The following is a 20571-nucleotide window of genomic DNA, read 5'->3' on the forward strand; positions in this document are numbered from 1 at the left end:
GAGTCTCCCACCCGGTGTTGCTACACCTCGGAACTGTGGCTTTCCACCGCCAAGCAGAGGCATAGTGCTGGCGCGCAGGGAAGGGTGGAGAGGAGCTTTTCTTTGAAGGAGGAAAGTCTTCGCAGACACCTGCTCCCTCTTCAGAGCCTCAGACGACTCTGTCTCTGCAGGCTAGGAAGGTGGGCTCCCAGGATAGCAAAGCTGATGAATCGGGGCAAACAAGCACGGAAGACTAAGGCCCCCACCCCTGATGCCCAGTTCGGGGTGCATCCTCCACTCAGGGTCTTTCTCTCCTTTCTCCAGCAACCTGCGGGGTTTCCAGCTCACCCAGCAGCCTCGCCGAGGCCAGAGCACTGGAAAGCCGGGGAGATCCGGGAGCCTGCAAGGTGGCGCTTTGAGGCTGTGGCCACGCTGGGCACCGTGAAAGCCGTGGGGCTCTCGCCCTTCCTCGCCTCCTGCCAAATGACAAGTGTGTCAAGGCGCTCTCTGGGTTCAGTCTTCTTTCATTCACATTAGGCTGCAAGAATCTCTCTTTTTCTCCTCCCCTAACCCTCTGTCGGAAAAATACTTTTATAAAAAAGCATTGTCCAACTGGGTCTCCCAGCCAAGAGATCCCTACAGCCTGCACGAAGGTAGGACTCCCAAGCCTTTGCTTCCCAGACCCTACATGTTATTGTTTAGACAGGGACCAGGTTTAAAACTCCTGGTGTGTAGAATACTTGAAAAGCACTAGTGCTCTCTGGTTTTTGCAAATTGTGTTCTCAGGAAAGTTTGCTTTCCATTTCATCACCCTGGACGGTTCCCCATCTCTCCTTTGCCTGTAACCTCCTCCCTCCAGAGGCAAGAGTTCAGCATTAAACGAGAAGCAAGCCAAGGCCACCTTAGTCCTTTCTCCCTTGGAGATTCCCTCGTAAAGCAGCTGCTTATTTTAAAGTCCAGGGACCAAGTCCTACAATTTGTCCCGCAGTGAAGCAGGGAACAAGCAGGCTGGGAACTGGGGTCTCGGCTGGAGGATTTGAGGCCGGGGAAGGGGGAGGGAGCAAATGTCATGGCTGGCTCGCTGGAGCAGCCAGGGAACCGGAGCTAAGCGTATCGGGCTTTTAAAATGACATTGATTGGGACAAGCTGTTCCCCACCCAAGTAAGAGTTAATCTGCCTGTTAATCAAGGCACTAAAGGGCTCAATGCGAGTTTTATTAGCGATTGGAGACAGAGGCGGCAGCTAGGGATCAAAAGCCAGGATCCCAGATATTTGTCGGTGCAGTCACAAAAAAAAAAAAAAAAAACCCACCAAAAAAAAAAAACCCACAGTATTTTCAATTAGAGAACAATTTGGCGCTTTTCATCACTTTCTAACTCTGACTCCTAGATGGTGACTTACAAACCTGGCTTGTGGGGGAGGGGGGAGGGTGGGGAAGTTGGGTTGGGGGGGAGGAATCAAAGCGCGGGGGGGGGGGCGGGGGCGGGTAGCCGAGGGGCGAAAGGCAGGGGAGAAGCTGCGGCTTGGCTTCGCGGAGTTCGGCCGGGAGAGTTTAAGAACCTTCGACCTGGGGCCCTGAAGCCTGAGATTCCTCGGGAGAGGAGAAAGAATGAAAAATAAAACAACAAATAGCACCGCCAATTTCGGCATCCAACCCTCCCTGTCAGCTCCCCGCTGCTCAGGCCGCCTCTGGCGCCCGGTGGCGTCTGGGCCCCGCGCGCAGCAGCCAGGCGGGCCGGAAAGTTTGCGCAGCGCAGCGAGACGGACTCTCCTTCCGTCTCTCCCGCGCTGCCCCCTTCTGCCCTGGAGGGGTGTTAGGTTCCTTCGGTTTTCCTTTCAGATTCTAAAATAAATAAATAAACGCCCAGGCCCTGGGGAAATTTGAATAGTAAGTCTTTCAATAATCCAAATTATATGAGAGGGTCTGAGAAAAAAAGGACAAGCCAACCACAGACGCCCTCCGATCAAGGAGGACACGGGAGTGAGAAGGCGGCAGAGGAGGTCCCCAGCTCGCCCTGGGCGCGGGGAGAGGACTCTGGTCAGAGGTAATTATGTCACTGCGTTTTCTCGCGGTGACAGCCGAATAAACACGATCTCCAATAAACATCTCTAATGAGGGAGGAGGCCCGAGGATGACTGGGTTTGATTTATGACTGGAGGAGAAGGTCCACTTCCTACTGCGAAGCGGGCAACTTGCTTGCCGCCCAGCTCCGGAAAGGAAACCGGGAAGGAGAGGACCCAGGCCCAGGTAAGGCGCACGGCCGGTTGGCCACTTCTCTCATTCGCTGCTTCCCAGGCAAGGTGGGCAGGGGCGCCCACCGCTCCCAGTCCGGCCGTGAGCCCAAGCACCTGTCACAGGTGCCCGAGGTACAAACGTCCTCTGAAGGTGCTCCCGGGAAGTCAAGAGAGAAGGAGTCAGGGCGCAAGTGGGAGAGAGGGGCGAGCCCCGGCCTGAAGCAGAGGCCTCCCGGGCCAGAGCCCCTGTGCCCTGCCTACGTCCGCCTTGAAGTGTGCGGCCGCTTGGAGCTGGGCTTTCGGAACTTTCGCCCCGCGGAATCACCGGTTATTCTGAGTTTGGGGGTGTCCCTTCCCTGACCCACTTCGGAGAAACTTCTGGCACCCGGCTTGGGCCGTCCCAGGGCAGGAGAGTGGCCCGGCATTGCTCGCCCCGGCGCTGAGCGGCCAGGCTCCCCTGGAGACTGGGATACTTCGAGCGCAGCGCCCGCGGTAACCCGAGCTCGCGTTCTAGCTCAGTGAGAATCGCTAATTATTAGGTCTTCCGAAGTGAAGCTCAAATCACACGCTGGGGCTTTACGCGCTGCCCAGCTCTGCGGGCAGCATTCTTTCGTCCTCCGCTCCCTTCTGAGAAACGAACTCCCATCTCTAAGACTTTGTTTCAGCCCAGCCATCTACACTTTGCAACCGCTGGAAACTTTTGTTTGCGCTCCGCCTGACCCGCGGCGGGGCATTTCCACGCGCTCCGGGCTCTGGTGGGGACTTCACGAGTGCATGTCGTGAACTGTGATTCCGGGGAGTTCTGGGTGCAAACCGCATCTGCTCCTGCATTTCTCACGGTTGCGAGCGGCTTCTGCAGACAGCAGCAGCAGATCCCCGGCTCCCTCTCCCCGCCCCTCCCCCCAAGTTCAGCACCCAACTGGAAGTCCACTCTGGGAACTGGAACATTTTGCTACTTTTGCAGAAAAACACGTTCGGCAAAGACAAGACCTCCGCCCCCCATGCTATCCCGCCCTTACTAAATCCACCTTTGTAATGCCTCCTCTTAAAAGCAAAAGTCAAGCCCCTGTGCTACTTGGAGGCAGGCTTGGATTTGGGGGACCCATCGCAGCAGCGGAGAGGCGGCGCGGGCCCCGAGCCGGACCCCGGCCGGAGCCTGGGCGGTTACCTGGGAGTGGAGGGCGGGGAGGCAGGTGAGCCTGGCGGCGCGGGTTCCCACACGTCTCACCGCCGCTCGGCAGGGGAAGTGGCAGATCTGACAGCCGCGGTCTACGCGAGGACCTGCCCCAGAGTTTAAATGTCAATGATAAGAAAAGAGGGTGCTCAGGCAGGCGCTAACTTTCCTTAATATCCATGCCAGCGCGGTCCTCATTGGCTGCCCGACCCGCGTGACGTCATGGCGGCTAGAGTTGGGCTCAGCTCCGCGCAGACCTGCGCTGGGGCGCGGCAGGAGCCTTCTCTTCTACACCCCGAGTCCGGCCCGCTCTGTGCCCAGCCGTGGTCTTCCTGAGCCCAGCTCATGGCTACCCACGCCCAGCCCGGCCCCAGCCCGCCCAGCCCTCCTTTAGAGCACAGAGTCAACCCCAGGAAACCAGTCCCCCGAGTGCTCTCTTCCTCCCCACTGGCACACGGGATCCTGGCCCTAAGTCAGGCCAGCTACCTTCCTAGGTGCCCCTCCAGTCCCCTTCTCCGATCACAGAGGGAGTCACTTCATGAGAGGACTTGGAAGCTGCGCCTGGGTTGAGAGGGGCCTCTGGCAAGAATCATTTCCAGGAGGAGCTCGAGGAACGATGGGTACCCCAATCTGGCTTTCTGGCTTGCAAATCACCTGCTGGGCACAGACTAGGGCTTCCGGGGAGAGGACAAGCCAGCTCTTACCAAAGTACTGGCCAGGCCAACTAGGTTCTTGTGAGGGATCCCCAAACAGCACCTGTTCCAGGTACCCTCGCCCCCTTGGGCTGAAAGGCTTCAGTCTCATAGAAAACATAGGTGATTTTATTAATTTTTGGCTTGGTGATTAACTGCTGACTTTGTGGACTAGAGGAGGAAAATAGGAAAGCCCCAGATTCTGAAGTCAAGATTCTCCTTCCAGGGTGGAGAAAAGAACAGAAATTGGTGCTAGAGGACAGGATACTGATCTAGTGGTCTGATTGTTTCCCCTCACACCCTCTGTGGACTGGGAGACTGCACAGTAGACCCGGGCCTGGTTATCTTTGCATGGGTACTTAGACCTGCGTTGTCATTCGCCTGTCTCCCCCCTCCCCACCACCACCAAACAGGGGAGGGGGCTTCTCAATGTCCAATCCCTTCCTTTTCAGCCTGCATCCCGGTCTGGAACTTGGAAGTGACCGAGGTCCAGCCTGGAAGGGTAGGGGGCGCTGGACAAGGTGGCAGGAAGGGGTGTGATATGGTGTGGACTTGCTTTCAGGCCACTCCTGGGAAGCCTAGTCCCAGTCGAGGTGGGGGCATCTGTGTAGGGGGGCTGGTGGGGGGGGAGACCTAGGCAGGAGGAGGGTGCCAGTGCCAGTTCCTGCGCACTTTGCTCAGGTGGGGGTGGAGAAGGGAGAGCCCAGCACAGATGGCGCCAAGGCGGGAAAGGTGGAGCCGTTCCTGCTCCCAGCCCCAGCACACCTGGACAGGTGGAGGACTTCGCAACAGGCTGGAAGGCAGCTCCAGGTAGTCCTACTGCCGGCTCTTCCTGGCCTGGTCAGCTCCCCCCCGGACCTGTTTTGTTTTGTTTTTTCCATTTTTATTTTTTGCTCAGCCCGTGGAGACCCTGAGGGTAGGATAAAGATAGGGATGAGAATGGGAGCCTGCTGGCCGAGAGGTCCAAGCGTGGTGTTCTTCCTTATTTTAAAACGTTCCCCTCACTTCTCCCCATCTCAACGCTCTGTTCTTCCCGCGTCAGGGGCAAGGAGCGTCCATCCCCTCCACCCGCCACTCTGATCTGGGCTAGGACCCTACCGCTGTCCTGTCTCCCCAAATCCGGCTCCGCTGCGGATTGGCGCTCAGAGAGGCGTTTGCTCGGCTTTCTCCGCCACCACCGGCCATCTCCCGTGACCTAGTTTCTTGGTAATCTTCTAGTTCGCCTCCAGGACGTGGTCCAGACCCCAGCCTCAGATGTTCTGAGGTCTCCCCGGCTCCCTGGTCTGCCTTAGAGTCTGGACGGCGGGTAGGCCCCGAGCTTGAGTAGGCCTCCCTACTCTCTAGTTTGTGCCCGCGACTCGCTCCCCACCCACCCCCTCTGTCCGGACCGGAGGCCGCGGGGAAGGCTGCTCCAGGCTTGTTTGGAGTCCAGGCCATTAAGTGTGCGCGGCTCCCTGCAACCCAGCAGGGTGCTTGAGAGCGACGCTGGAAACGCCACGGCCCCCGCCTGCTTATCTGCCTGTCAATAAAGGGCGCGCTCGGGCCGCGCGGGAGCGCAGGGCGGTGGAGGCGAGGCCGAACTAGGCCCTTCTTCCGAGCTCCGGGCCAACGCCGAAGCCGCTCTCCATTTGCCCCGGGCACAGCAGGCAGGGCGGGAGGAGGCAAGGCAAGCCCGTGCTGGGTCGCCACCAAGGGAAGGTGCAAGTTGAGCCGCTGCCGAAGCTCGGTACCCTGTGTTGTTTGTTACCCGGGAGAACTCTGGGGATCCTCCCAGAACCCAGGAGCGGGGGCCTCCCCTTGCAGCCTGCCACCGGTCTTGTGCACGGCTCGGCCCAGGCCAGCCCCTCGTGGTGCTCAGCCTTCGAGGCCCGGCCTTGCCCCGCCTGGGCAGAGGCAGGCTCTCTAGGCCGCGCGGGGCAGAAGGGCGCCGCGGAAGGCCCGGGGGCGTCAACGACGACTGGCAAGCCGAGGTGTAGTTGCGACCTAAGGCAGGCTGTAGGTGGGGTGCGAAGGGCCTGAAACGGCAAAGAATCCCCTTTTCTTCCAGGCTTCCCCTCAGTTCAGTCTAGCCCAGACGGAAACTCTCCGACACCCAGAGCAGTCCCAACCTTTGATTCTCCCCAGTGAGGGAGCTCGGCAGCCGCCCCGTGTGCGGGGGACTCCCTGGTCAGCCCTGGCCTACCGCAGCCCGGAAGCCCAGAGCTACCCCTCCAGCTCCAAGAAGCCAAGTGGGAAGTGGGGATGAGGGTGACGGTCAAGAGGTGGGGTGTAGGGGTAGAGGAAAGGGGAGGAATGGAAAGATAAGATTAGAGAACAAGGCTTGGTTGGAAAGAGAGAGAGAGAGGGGACGGTAGAGAGATCGGTTTTAGTTTGAACTGTAGCTGAGATCTGTTGTTCTTTTCCAAGGTATGTTTCTCTCTCTCTTTCTCTCTCTCTCCTTAACTGCTTAATGCAAATAAAGCCGCTTCCAGATTGGAGGAGCCCCTTCGCTGGATTTGTGTGCTACAGGGTGGGTAGGAATTGATTTAGTATTTTTCCTTTCACTGAGAATGGGCATTGAGTCATGCCACAATGGAAAAGTAGAAATGGATTTTTCCCCTTAAGTGTTTTAATTTCATTTTTCCCCCTAAGTTAGAGGATAATACATCTTGTTAACTTCTACTTTTAAAAATATCATTTTAAAATAATATAATATGCTGTAAAATTATTTCTGGGTGGATGCCAGTTTATAAAGGGGTTTAATGAAACTCTTCCATGTAGAGATTAATAGAGGAATAGGCAAAAGTCCCTGACTAATTGAGGAAAAAAAAATAAATGTGTTTATTGTGTGTCATTTCAAATAGCTATACAAGCCAGAAACCCATATCTTATCTCAGGAATTAAATTTACTGGGCAGTGCATGTGGTTCTTGGTCTTTCTTCCCTCTCCTCCACTTCCTCATCTCTAAGTGGCAAGCTTTTAAAACAAGATTTATATATTAAATAAAAACTGGAGAAAGGTTTTGTAAATCTGAGTGTCAAAAAAAGAAGTATGTAGCAAAGCTAATAATTGCTCTGTCTTCCCCCAGGTCTAAAGAAGGGCATAATGGCATGATTTATGCAAGAGTGTGGCTTCTCTGCTATTCAATTCTTTTCCTACTCTCAATCAAAGAAATACTTTCTTCTCTTTTCTGTCCACTCTACCCCACCACAAAGTTTTCTTAGAAATTTGCGAAAATCTCCAAATCCTTCCAGTTTGCTTTCCCACTAAGGTAATCTCTAGTACAATCAATTCAAGAAAACTCTGCTTTTCCTCTCCTTCTAACCGTTTTCATGTTAAGTTAGTCTGGCACCATGTTTGATTTCTTTCTCTCCCTTGTCCGGGTGGAGACTGAGACATTAGCTGAATTCCCTGGGGGTGATTGGATGCAATTCGCTGAAAGTAGACAGGCACGTCCTGGATGTTAGAAATTCACTTTTTCTCAACGTGACAAGGCCGCCTTCGATCTACAATTGTATTTGAATGGGCAATGAGCGGAAAGATCTCTCATCATTAAGTCTGCTTCTACTTTAGCAAAATAACGAGAGCCTTCATTTGCACACAAATGCTCATAAAACTCGGATTCCCTGCAACTCTTTAATAAAAAGGGATGGCTTCGTAATTTAAACTAGAGGTGAGAAGGCAAAAGCAGAGAGAGAGAGAGAGAGAGAGAGAGAGAGAGGTGGGGGGTTTCAAAGGCATCCCCTCCCTTCCCCCAAGAGGTCCATGTGATGGAGTTGACTTTTTTTTTTACTTTAAATCTTAAATAAGATGTGAGTTGTAACAAGAGGATTGGCACTTACTCCGTGACCCTTATAATTGGATTAAATATAGACTGAGACGTACAAAAACACACCAAGATTGACACCTGCCAACTGGACTTCCTTATGATTGATTGTGATGCGTCGTGCTGGCAACAATAATGAAATAAATTGTACGGATAAAACAGCACATTTGTCATTTCCGTGCCATGAGTGAGGAAGTCAACGAGTTAGGCAAGCTGTTAGCTGACAGGCGCGAGCGGGAGGCAAGCTAAAGAGATAAATAAGGATTCCAGGCATTGACAGGACAAATTATAACTTGTCACAACCTTTTTAAATTCAGAAGTTTTCAATTAACATATATATTGCTGTTACATATAAGATAAAGGGGCGCACACGTAAACATGCTTGGTGCGTGGGGACCCCCCGGGGCCAAGGGCTTGGGTGCCCAGGCCTCTCTGCGATCTTGGGTAAGAGCAGGAGCGCCCCAGCGGGCCACCGGGTGCCCGGCCAGTCCGCGGGTGCGGCAAAACTAGGTAAGACGGGTGAGGGCATATTAGGCCGAGGGGGCGGTTCCTTCTTTTCCTCCGACACGCAAGTCACAGCTCCAGCACCCTTTCTTCACAGAAGCAGAATTCCCAGCCCAAGGAAGAACCTGGGCAAGGCCTGCACCCAAGCCTGGCAGGACGAGCCTCAAGTTCTCTGCCGACCCAAGTCGCTGCACAGGGAGTAAGAGGTACAGAGTAGAGGCGTCCCCTTCTCACACTCCAAAGTCTCGCCTTCAGGAGAAAGTCTGAGCTCCTGGACTCGGGATATCAGCAATAGCTACGTCCTGGGTCCAGGCCTAGGCCGATGACCCCTGGTATGGCCCGAGGACACTCCAGGCTCTGGACGCCTCCTCTGACTGCCCGACTCAGAGCGGCCCTGGAGGAAGTCACAAAACCAGCTCTTTTCGTCCTAGCCAGGAAGACAAGCTGCCTTTCCCTCTCCATCCCTCGATTTTTATGCGCGGTTTCAGGGACTCCTTGTTGGCCGTAAGGTATGGAGGAGCCCACCAGCAGTTTCCTGGGTGACAAAACACCAGAGCTTCAAGTCCGGGGTGGTCGTGGGATTTCTGAGGGAGTCTAGGCTCTGTCGGTGGAGACCAATGTGGGTCAAGTTTGATGAGAGTTCGACAAGCTCTTGGGGGGGCGGGTGTAAACTCCTTAACCGTCTCAGCCCCAAAGGAGGCTGACCCCTTAGTTTCGAAGCTTACCCTCACCCACAAGCTAGGATCTGCATTTTTCGGTGTCTCTCCGTATTCCGGATCTCTTCCTGCGTGTACAGGCAGGCCTTCTACCAAACTCCAATTGGAACTTGGAAAAGTTAGCGGTTGGAAGTAAGCGACCCCAGGTTCCTGGGGCTACTGGTCTCAAAGTGCGGCCTGGGAGGGTGAGTGGGATATTGAATAGGGCTTCATCCTTCTCCAGCCCAAGGACTTGAGGCCAGTAGAAGCGGGGCAGGTCCAGTTTCAAGCGGGCCTAGGAAGGGCAGTGCTTCCTCCCAAAGCCGTGCTCCGCCCCAGCCCGAGTCTCTGAGCGTGGGGCACGGAGTCCGCGCCCTAGTCCTGATCCTTGCGGGGAAGAACCCAGCCTTTATGTCGAGGCCACAACCTGTCACCACAAAGCCTCTGAGAAAAAGCGCATCAATCCCAAGCTCCAGCGTCCCAGCCTTCCGGATCTGGCCACCAAATTAAACACGGGGAAGCTCTCAATCTTTCCTAAGACAGAGCTAGAGAAGAAGGGGAGGGAGGAAAAGGGAGGCAAAAAACAAGTTACAGGGAATTAGTTGGATGCAGCCGCATTCCCCAGTGACCGCAGCCATTAACATTATAATCTCAAACGCCATTTTTTATGTAACACTATTGTTAGTAAATCAACTCCTCAGGTCCTCTGAGACGCTGACCCCTGGCAATTCAGTGAAAGTGTAATTATCTCCCCGAATCTTGGACAGATTTAAGAGATTACATTTCAACTAAATCTATATCAATGCTAATTCCCCCCACTCCCCTCCCCACCCCAGCCTGCAGGTGCTAGGCACGGGAAATGGCGTCAGGCCCCAGCAGAACGCTTCACAAAGAGGAGAGGGCTTGCTGCGTACAGGGCCAAAAGAAATGAAGCCCCACATAAAATTACACCTATTTTTTTTTTTTTTTTGCTACAAAACCTGGTTCTTATATAGCAAAGTTAAACAAAGCAGCTATGCTAAATTAGCGTTACATAAAGGCGAGTTTAATGCTCGGTTACAGTCAACTGGTGTATCTCTGATGGCTAATTGTCTATCAAAATTAAAGAGAAAAGAACAAATGATTCGTTATAAGAAGGTGTTAAAAGCTTCAACAAAAGGACATTTCACAAATATAATATCGGCAGCTCGGGGATTGCCCGCAGGGTTGTTCAGGCCTCGGCCCTGCACAGCTATGAAAAGTGGGGTGCGGGGTGCTATTTGCCTGGCAAGAGCTCATTTCCTCCCAAATGATTATAATAAAAACCCGAGAGGCGATATTAGTGTAAAGATCGGGATTAATCCTAATAGGCGCGATGGACGTGTGCTTCAAAGGCGACCCCTACTCTCCCTGCCTGGACGGGGGGCGGAGGGCGCTTTTCCATCCCGCGAGGACACCACTTCCAACTCAACTCGCCACGGGCTCACGTTCAGGGACAACAGGGAGCGAGCGCGGGTCTGGGGATACTTTCGACAAAGGGGCGCAGTCTCCTCTGGTCCCAGCTCTTTCCTGCCTTCTCCCGGCTGGAAGAAGAGATCTCGGAGGCTCGGGCACCGTCCAGCACGTGCCTTTCTGACTCATGGCTCTGGCCTCCGGGGACGCAGGCTGCTGCAGCCAGCCCACCCTCCTAGGCTAGGAAGGATGCAGAATATAATACGACGGCCCCCTTCCCCAAGGCGACACCACATCTACATCTCCAGGCGTATTTGTTGTTCAAAGTTAATTAAACCTGAAAGCAACCAAAATACGCGCGCCAGGCGCACGGAGGCCAATTCCGGACTCGGGTAGCAGGCACACAGCGCCAGAGAAGCAGCGAGGGCCGCCCGGGCTCGCTCACTTCGTCGGAGTCTCTCTAAGAGACTCTGAGGCTGAGGAATAAAAGCCGAAACCAAATCAGGCAGCAAGAGCAACAAACCGTCTGGAAAATGGACCCACGGAGCCGCAAGAATGTACTTTTTTTTTTTTTTTTTAAATCTTTGACAAATTGTGTCCTAAAGAAAGTGTATTGAAGATAATTGAAATGATTACAATTCCTCGCTGCCTGACTTTGAATATGAACAGTCACATAATGACATCCCCGCCATACAACAACAGTTTAATTTCCATTTTCCGACTTCGGGATCTTCGAGCCAGCCGCCGGGACAACGCGGCGCTAACGCAGAAATCTTGGCTCCTGACTATATTATTCATTTCGGGGACATGGGGGTAGGATAGGAGTGGGGAATGGGTTTGTTCCCTCCTCTTCAGAAACTTGTTCTGAAAATTCCAGGGAGCAATGGATACGGAGGAGCCGACCACAGAGACAATCGCTATCAAAAGACCACTTTGCCCGACGGGGCTGCCGGCGCTGGCGCAGCGCTGTTATCTTGTTGTCCCCAGGTGTTCTCGGAACCGAAGGGGACCCGTCCCCAAGCTCCCACCCTAGGGAGGGCCCAGGTTGGGCACCCTCGCCAGGTTGCCTTCTCGCAGACAGCCGCCCTTCTCTCTTCCTTTCTCCTTCTTTGGAACCCTCGCGTCCTTCTGCTTCTGAGCTTCCAGCCTACCTCGCAAGGCTGGGTGGGGCCGGCTCCAGGAGCGCCCTCGCGAATTTGGAAGTGGCTAAGGCCTTGAACTTGCCCCAACCTCCCTTGCTGCCACCCTACACCCCGAAACCCCAGGGAAAGAGCGAAGAAAGCCAGGGTATTTTGACAGCGTTGGGACGCCGGCGCTCACCTTGGGGCGCGGCCTCTGGGCTCGGAGCCCGAGGGGCGGGGGTGAGGGGAGCGGGGATGGGCACTGGGCCTAGACTTAGGCAGTGCGCAAGCGCCACTCGGGCCCGCCGCCCCCTACCCAGGCGCAGGGTCCTGGGGACAGATCCTGAGCCCCTCCCCAGGAAACTACTGCTTCTAAAAAAAAAAAAAAAAAAAAAAAAGAAAGAAAGAAAGAAAGAAAGAAAGAGAGAAAAAAAAAAAGACCATCTGGTAATTGTCTTTCTTTAGATCTTCCCTTAATTATGCTTTTAATTAAAGATGGTTCAAGGCACCGGACCACATGAAGGGCAGTAATTACAAATTACATTACAAACCCGACAGATGTAGCGGGATCTGCTGGGAAAAAGGTACCGGAATAAAAATTTGACTAAACTTTGGGATAAATTAATCGGCGGCTTGGAGAACAGAAGCACAGTTCTGATTATGTAGGCTCCAGCCAGGATTTAAGTTTTGTGTCATGATTGTTTTCATATTTCTTTGACGTCTATTGATTTGGAGGCAGCTGCAAGCCTTTGTCACAGGAGAGAAGAGCAGTCACAATATATTAGCTTGATGGCATAACTCGAACGGGAGAGGCGAGGGGAGCCGGAGTGACGGGGGCGCACGTGACCCCGCCCGGGGCCTCCGAGCCCAACCCTTACATTAACTTGTTCTAACAGGAATAATGGAGTATTACTACTAATGGTCAGAAGGTGCTTTTCTGTCTAGAATGCGGGCGGCAGGAGTCGCGCGGCCGTGGCCGGGCAGGCGGAGGTGTCTCCGAGCCGCGCGCCGCCTCCTCCTCGCCGGCCGCGGCCACCGTTGAGTCTCGGCCGGGCTCGGGGGCCGCTCGGGTCCCGTTTCTGGGCTCCCACCCCTCTCCCACGTCGAGGGGCGCCGGCAAGGGAGAGGTTCCGTGTCCCAGGGTTGGCCTCCCCAGGAGCCAGGCCAAGTCCCCACTTCGGCCGTTCTCGGGGGACCTCCTGCAACGCAGCGTCGGAGTGGAAGGACCTGGGCCGGGAAGGCGACCGCGGGACAGGGGCCCGGCGTGACCTGGCGATCGCGGCCGCCCGCTTGCCCGCCGCCGGCTCGGAGCGTGCAGAAGCGTGACGCAGATTGTGAAAACAGAAGGGAGGGAGTTGGGTCATTTCCTTCGCTAATCATCGTCCCCGCCTGCTCCTTCCTCCACCCCCACCCCATCCCTGCCGCCGCCCGGCTTCGAACACGTTTCCACGCCAGAATCTGACTCAGTTTGAGCCCCTGGCTGCGCTTTATGGAAAATATATACGTGCCCATCATCCCCCCGTGTATTTATACAGCGCGGGTGCAGCCCCCGGGGAACGCGCTTGACAATTAAACACGCCCACTTATGGCTTTCTTTCACCCACATGCTCTCAGAAACCGATACAGCCCTAATTTTGACACAAAATTCTGTTCCTGTACCTGCCATAGAGGAACGTTCGCCGGGAAGGTGCGTTATCCACGCCCGATCTAAACGAAGAGGACAGGACTGTCCACGTTGGAGAAGACCCAGCGGCCTGACACCTTCTCTCGCTCCCGGGGAAGGGAAGTTTTCCTTTTGATTCTTCGTCCTCTCACTATGTTTCTCTTTTCCTTGGCGGTACAGTTTCTGAGAGGAATGTAAATATTTTGACTAGTCCTCTGCAGGGGCCTTTTAAACACCAGGCACAATCATCTGTGGAATACTGTAGTTCATAGTTTAAAAACTTGAATGTTAGAGTTTGTCTTGCTGAGGACACCCATAGAACCGGTAGCGACCTCTCAACTCCCTATTCCTATAATGAAGTATATTCCTTAGCGATTGTCCAAGTTTTAAGGACTTTTTCTGTTGCTGCTGCGTTCCAATTGTTTGCAGGGAAAGAAATCAGTCTGACAGGAGTTTGTTGGGGTTGTGGTCAAACCAAATTTCACCACGCTTCGCTCTTCTGTCTTTCCTCCTGTGGGACATGTACATGAGGTATGCAAAAGTGGAAGTCATTTTTGAGAAAATTAAAGCCCTGTTTAGCTCTTCTGTGCATCTGAAGTGGGATTTCTTTCTTTTCCTGTTTCAGTATTTAATAGAAAGCAGATATGTTGAAACAGAATGCAATGTTCAGAAAAACCACAAATAGGAGGAAACTAATGTTAAGTTTTCCCTAGGTTTTGCACATAACACAAGTAATATAATGTGGGTTTTTTTTCCCCTCCAAAATGAAGCAAAAATTGCCAGGAGGCATAACACATCACTGAATGTGTGTGTGTGTGTGTGTGTGTAACACACACCCCCAAATATTCCCCATAACTGATGTATTGATGCACCTGTGATTACATAGTCCAAAAACATTTCAAAATGCAGTATGGTATAGAAACATTTATTTCAAATCTGGTTTTGTTTTTATTAAGTTAGTAATATCCTGTTCTTGATTTTTAAATACCTTCACTGTTAATGTCAGTTGTGGCCATCGTAGGCCCTGGATGCTCTAGAAAAACTATCTATAAAATGTTTATTTCTTTATCCCCGTCTCCTGTAGTGTAATGATTATTTTACGTAAAATATTTTGGGCATCCTTGAGTCCTTTCCCAAATCAAATACTCCACATTTGAGACAAATAAGGCTGAAAATTTTGTTTATAGCAGATTCATTTTAATGAACTAAAGCATAATACTAAAGATTTAAAACAGTCTTATACAATGTCCACAAAAATAGTTACAAAGTAGAATAAAGAAAATGTTGTTAGAACTCCCCGTAATATTGCTTGTGATCCTAATGTGTATGTGTGTGTGTTGGGAATTTGAGTTTTTCAGGTAATATTATTCTGTTATTTTATTCTATGTTTCTGTTAGAATACTTACCTATGCTCTGTCTCTCCACAGCTTATGTGTGCCCCATGAATTTCAATAAATGAAAATTATTGCTTAAAAGAGTAAAGAATGGCTACTTTATGTCTCAATGTTCCCTCTTTACAATATACTTCAAATCTTTTTTTTTTTTAATGAATCCTATTTCCGCTGTTTCCCTTCACTTCTATATGAAAGTGAATGGCAAATGCCATTCAATTTAAAGGAACTCAAGCACAGAGAATACAGAGATTTTGTTCAAAGTCGCCCTCAAATCTGTTCTTGGACTTGGAAACAAAGCTGGGAGGCAGCATCAGTACACACCTCTGACTCCGTACGAGGCTACTTGAAGCAGAGGGCTTTGGGGTTCATTTTGGAAACAGACGACATACATGGAAGTTTGTGTTCCTTAGAGACTAGCAAGCTTTGGTGGATCTCAACAGCAATCCAATAACCCATGCTCTCTTCTGCCTTTGAGTTGCAGGCAAGGAAGAATTTCCTCTCATTTTCTTGCCTACATTACTTTGTCTGTGTTTGACAGCTGAACCAGAGAGCAGCCAGCAACATCTTGCCCTTGGGGACTTCCTGTGGCTTTGCTGCGTTCCCTAGAGAAGTTCAGAATCCCAGAATCGAGGGAGGGATTACAGAGAGCCACAAACATCATTCTTCCTTTAATCCATCTGGGGTTGATGCAGTATTGATAACAACCTTTATGTTACTTGACAGTTTCAGACCATTCAAATGAGAATAAATAATTGGAATTTGGTAATGGAGGTGAGGATAAAGTAGGGGCAATTGGTATACTCTTTCAAACTGAAAAGATTGGTCTCTATTCCAAAATCATGCAACCAAGTACAACATTTACAAATTCCCACTCATTTCTTTCAGAGTGATTTCTTCTCTCTTGTAGAGCATTCAGACTGGGGCGTTGGCACATTTATTTGCCAAGAAATCTTACATTGTCCCTAGGATGAGACAATGCTCGGTTGCTTGAATTTTGTAGTTTCAGTTTGCCTGGCTTCCTCTGCTTGAAGCTACTATGTTAGGTAATAAGGAAGCCCATTTGCATTAGATAATAAGAATCAGGGACAAGACAGACACAATGCTGATTAAACAAGGACTCATATCCCACTTTGAGAGCTCCCTGATAACCAGAGCCACAATCACATCAGTAGGTCAAGCAAAAATCTGAAGATAAAATCAATGTCAGTTTTCTGTCTTGGTGACAGACAGAGACCCGCCAGAATCTTATCCAGTAAACCCTGTCATCAAGTACCTCCCTGTCATCGATGAATTCGGTTATGCTGTGGGTCAGATCATGCCCTCACCTCCATGATGATGTTTATAGCATCCCTCGATGTGACACAGACTTGCAAAAATAATATTCTAACAATTATAGTTGTCTGACAGCTGGATGGGCTGCTTTGTAAGGTTAAGTGTGAGTGGGGACATTGGAAATGTTCAAGTAGAATTTGGTTAAATCTGCACGAAGGGGTGCTGAGAAAATTGACCTGCATCCCAAACTCCTGTTCAGGGCCAGCTTTGTCAGGATTTTTCCATCTTTCCAAGAACATATGTTTGCTCATTGGTTCACGTATTAAATAATTTTAATCTGATTATTTTTAGTATAGTTATACCTTCGTGTGATTCTAAATTTTAAAAATTCAAAAAAAAAAAAAAGAAAAAAGAAAAAGAGTTGTGGAAATTCCGTTGCCTGCTCTGTCATCAAGCCACTCAGTTCTTAAAGTAACCAATATTATCAGTTTCTTGTGAATAGGAGACTTCAAATACAGAATCCCAAGGCCTACTCAATGCACCTCTTTGAAGAGATGGGCCTTGCCATCTGTGTTTTAAAAAGCTTTCCAGTTAATTCTGTAGGGTTGAGCACTATAGGCTTAATTGGCTTCTAAACTCACTTCAAGCAGTGAAATTCTATGGAAACCTGCAACGTAATCGTATTCATTCCATACATTCCCATAAAGTACGCAAAGTATTTTCAAAACCAGTGTACTTATTGATTCTTTTTGCAACCCTGTGAAATAAGTATTATTTTCGGGCTTTCTTTCCATTTTTCAGAAGATAGGAATTGTGTCTCAGAGTTTAAAGGACTTGAACAAGGTAACTCAGCTAGTAAATAGCAAAGACAGGTAGCATTAAAGGCCACCCCAGGACCTAAGCATTTTTACTTTGAGGCCCCACTCCACAGCATATCAAATAATAAAATGTACCACAGTTCTGTAGAATCGTTTGCTCTAAACTTTTTTGAAAGAGTTTTGAACTTGGCTAGGAATGAATTATTCATTTTGTTTTTATGATTTAAACTCTTTTTTTTTTTTGTAGACAACATATGATTTGAATTGCAGCTGGAGAGTTGGCATATTAAGTCTTTTTTATTCATGTAAATGTTTATTAATGCTGATTTTACAGTTTGTTTTTCATATTTTAGAACTACTCATTTTTTTAAGGAGAGGATGCGGAATGGAGATAGATAAAACTCTTTTTTTTGAGAGAGAGAATGAGAGCAATAAGTGGTGGAGGGGCAGAGGGACAGGGAGAGAGAGAATCTTAAGCATGGAGCCCAAGCCCCACCATGCAGGGCTCAATCTCAGGACCCTGAGATCATGACCTGAGTTGAAATCAAGAGTCAGACACTTAAACGACTGAGCCACCCCAGTGTCCCATCAAACCCCTTCTTGAAAAGCTTGTATGTTTTAGGTTCTCGGCCTGAGCTTCCCATGTTAAATTGCACAAGCCTAAGCTTCTGTAATTCAGGGGATTAAACAAGATGCAAGTTTGTTCTTCTCTCACATAACAGCTTGAGGTGTGTGCTTCAGATGCTTTATATGATTACTCAGACATCTAGACTTTTCTATCTTCTTGCCTACATGGCTCACAGTTAACTCCAAGTTCTGGCTCCTGGGACATGAAAGGACAATGCAGGAAGCATGCCCATGGTCCTCAAGTCTACCTTGGAAGCAGCACACATCCCTTCTTCTTGCATTCCTTTATCAAGAATTTAGTCACATGTCTACAGCAAATTACAAGTAGAAGTGGGAAACGTACCAAAGGATAATGGATTATGGTGAACAACCAGCAGTGTCCACAGAGGGTAATGCAGTCAGAGACCGTTATAATACTGCAGGTGAGAACTAATGATGAGAGCAGTGGAACTTGTCAGAAGTGATTAGATTCTGGATGTAATTTTTCCCCCCAATGGATTAGGTAGAGTTGTGAGAGTAAAAGGAGTCAAGATTTTGGCTGGAGAAATTGGAAAACTGAGCTTGGCATTTACAGAGGTGAGGAAGGCTGGGTGGGGAGAGCTCTGGAGGAAAGTGAGGAATTTGGTATTAGATATACTGAGTTTGAGATGCCTATTAGAAATCCAAATGTTAGTGTCAGAGAAGAGTTAGATGTATGAGTCTGGAGTTCAGGGTAGCTGTCCAGCCTGGTAAATTCAAGAATCATTAACAAAGAGATAATTTTTAAAACAAGGAGACTGAGTGAAATCAGTGAGGTAGCCAACGACACAGAGGATTGGTCTGAGGATCAAGCTCTGGGGCATGTCGATAGTTAATGGGCTGAGAATTGAGGAGAAATCAGGAAAGAAGAACCATGGAGCAGGCAACTGGAGGAGACCCAAGAGAGAGTGGTACAGGAAGCCAAAGGGAGAGAGAGTGTTTTAGGAAAGCAAGAGTGAACAACTTGTAATCAAGGACAGCATCAAATGCTATAAATAGGTCAGGTTGGGTAGAATCTGAGAATTGGCTGTCTGGTTTGTCAGTGTGGAGGTCACTGGGAACTTTGTCATGAACTATTGGGTGAGGTGAACAAAATCAGTTGGCATGAGATTGAAACATGAGAGGAGGGGTGTCTGGGTGGCCCAGTCCATGAAGTGTCTGCCTTTGGCTCAGGTCATGATCTCAGGATCCTGTGATGGAGCCTCATATCAGGTTCCCTGCTCAGCGGGGACCCTGCTTCTCCCTCTCCAGCTCCCCCATGCTTGTGTTCCCTCTCTTGGTATCTCTCTCTGTCATAAATAACTAAAACCTTTAAAAGAAAAAAAAAAAGAAACATGAGAAGAGAGAAATTTGAGGCAGGACAATGCACATATCTATTACTGCAATTTTTGTTGCAAAGAGGAGCAGGAAAATGAGATAATGGTAGTAAAGACATGTTTGCATTCTGATGGTAAATACTGCATTAGAGAAGGAAACATTGATGATGCAGAGGACCGAGAGGAGAACTATCTCATCAGTGTCTGTAAGAAGGCAAGAAGAAATAGGGTCTTTTGCATACATGGAGGCTTGGTCTAGTCAGTACATGAATGGTCTGTCAACAATAATGGGGGAAAGGGGAACTGATAGGCTCAGATACAGCTGGGTGAATGTGATGGAGAGGGAGCTTGTTCTCTTCTCACTTTCCCAGCAGAATAGTAGGCAATAGCTCCCTCTGGGACCATCCTCTCTTGCTTCTGTGGGACCATGCGCTCTGTCCTCGGGTTCTTTCTCTGTCCTTCTTGCCATCTCTTTCATTCATCTTCCTGGTTTTCCATTTATCCTCCTGTTTCCTTCCTCCCTCCCCTCTTCCCCTTCCTGCCTGTCTTCCCTCTGTTCTTTCTCTCTCATCTTCTCCTTTAGTTCTAATTCTTACTTCAAAAAGAGAGTGTGAAATAACAGAAAGAGAAAAAATGGAAAAATGATAAAGGACTCCATCAGATGGTACCACGTGGGGTCGGGGGTGGGGTAGGGAGTGGCATCCCTGAGCATGAACTGTGGCTTCGCTGCCTCCTCTCTTGCCGTTGTGTCCTGGATATTCATGTTCTAGTCACACTGCCAGAGCCGGAAGTGGGGAGAACAGCACTCTCTTAGGAGGGCCCTGTAAACAAAAATCAATGGCCGAATTGGATCTAGCACGTTCAGCACTTAGTAGACAACCTTTTCTACACGAGGCCAGGGAAGGTAGATCTCGAAGGCATATCAAAGAAGCAGAAAGTATACTCCTGTTTTTCAAGAAGATAGAGGAACAGGACAGCCTTCAGAAAAGGTCAGTGGGAGTGTATGATGCTGCCCAACCAGGGGATTGGCAGTGATTGCCCCCATAAATATCTTCTGACTTCAGAAACAGGGCCCAAGTGCCTAGGTACCACCTGTCACTGAGCTATTAGCCAAAGGTCACCCATAATTCCTTACTTGGAGAGAGTTTTTGCCTGTGAGCTTATCAGTCTTTGTTTATATAGACCATAATTATTGAATATTAGACTTACAAGGGACTTGGAGAACATCTTTATGGATAGGATGTCATTTGGGGGTTATTTTTATAGCTGAGGAAAACAGCAGTGAGAGCAGTGAGAGCAGTGAGAGCACTGAGAAGGTTGCCATAATTTTGATCCAGGCTATCAGAGAGTTGATGAGAGAACTGGCTCCAGAGCCTTCTAACGCCACATTTAGCCCACCCTCCCCTATCGCTGGCCTCTGCTCCTGAGCTGAAGACATTGTTATAATCAACAGGATTGAGAAATTTGCTCAAAGCTCTGGAGAGAGTGGGAGCTTGAATGGACATCTGGTTTCCCAAGGCAAGGTTTTCTCTGTTTTCTGTTCAGGTACTTTCATCACTGTCTCACAGTCCATTTGGCCTTCACGTGTGGGCTCAGCCCCACCCCAGCCTTGGGGACCATTAGGCTCAGAGGCAGAGAAAGCATAATGTTACAGAGATCCAGGGTTCATAGCTCAGCGGTGATGCTGCTCTGATCTCATACACAGGGTAAGTAACAAGGAGCCACTTACAGACCATCCCATGATGAAGACCCTGCCCCAAAACTCAATTTGACCCTCAGACCCCTGAAACCCTACCTTTCTTTCTCCCCAGCACCCATAGCCTCTGA

General features: G+C 49.9%; 2 protein-coding genes across 3 annotated transcripts in view; one reads left to right on the top strand and one right to left on the bottom strand.

Moving 5' to 3' along the window:
* Positions 1 to 3532, bottom strand: part of PAX6 (paired box 6) — a 29449-nt gene extending 25917 nt beyond the window's left edge. The window contains exon 1 of the mRNA XM_082748864.1: positions 3383 to 3532. The gene's annotated coding sequence lies outside the window, so the exon portion shown is untranslated. The remainder of the gene's footprint in view (positions 1 to 3382) is intronic.
* Positions 1332 to 14781, top strand: LOC309873368 (uncharacterized protein). 2 transcript variants are annotated; one of them, XR_014316314.1, is made up of 2 exons: positions 1332 to 2227; positions 13251 to 14781. XR_014316314.1 is itself a non-coding variant. In XM_082748882.1 (2 exons), exons 1-2 carry the CDS (start codon positions 2129 to 2131, stop codon positions 12960 to 12962), a joined length of 480 nt encoding a protein of 159 aa, XP_082605008.1. In that variant the 5' UTR covers positions 1341 to 2128; the 3' UTR covers positions 12963 to 14781. The 2 variants fall into 2 exon arrangements, 1 of the variants encoding a protein (XP_082605008.1); XM_082748882.1 differs by having other exon boundaries at positions 1341 to 2227; positions 12582 to 14781.
* Positions 14782 to 20571: the final 5790 nt, after the last annotated feature.

Source organism: Mustela nivalis (genome assembly GCF_964662115.1).
Source record: "Mustela nivalis genome assembly, chromosome: 9".
In the NCBI taxonomy this organism is placed as follows: Eukaryota; Metazoa; Chordata; class Mammalia; order Carnivora; family Mustelidae; genus Mustela; species Mustela nivalis.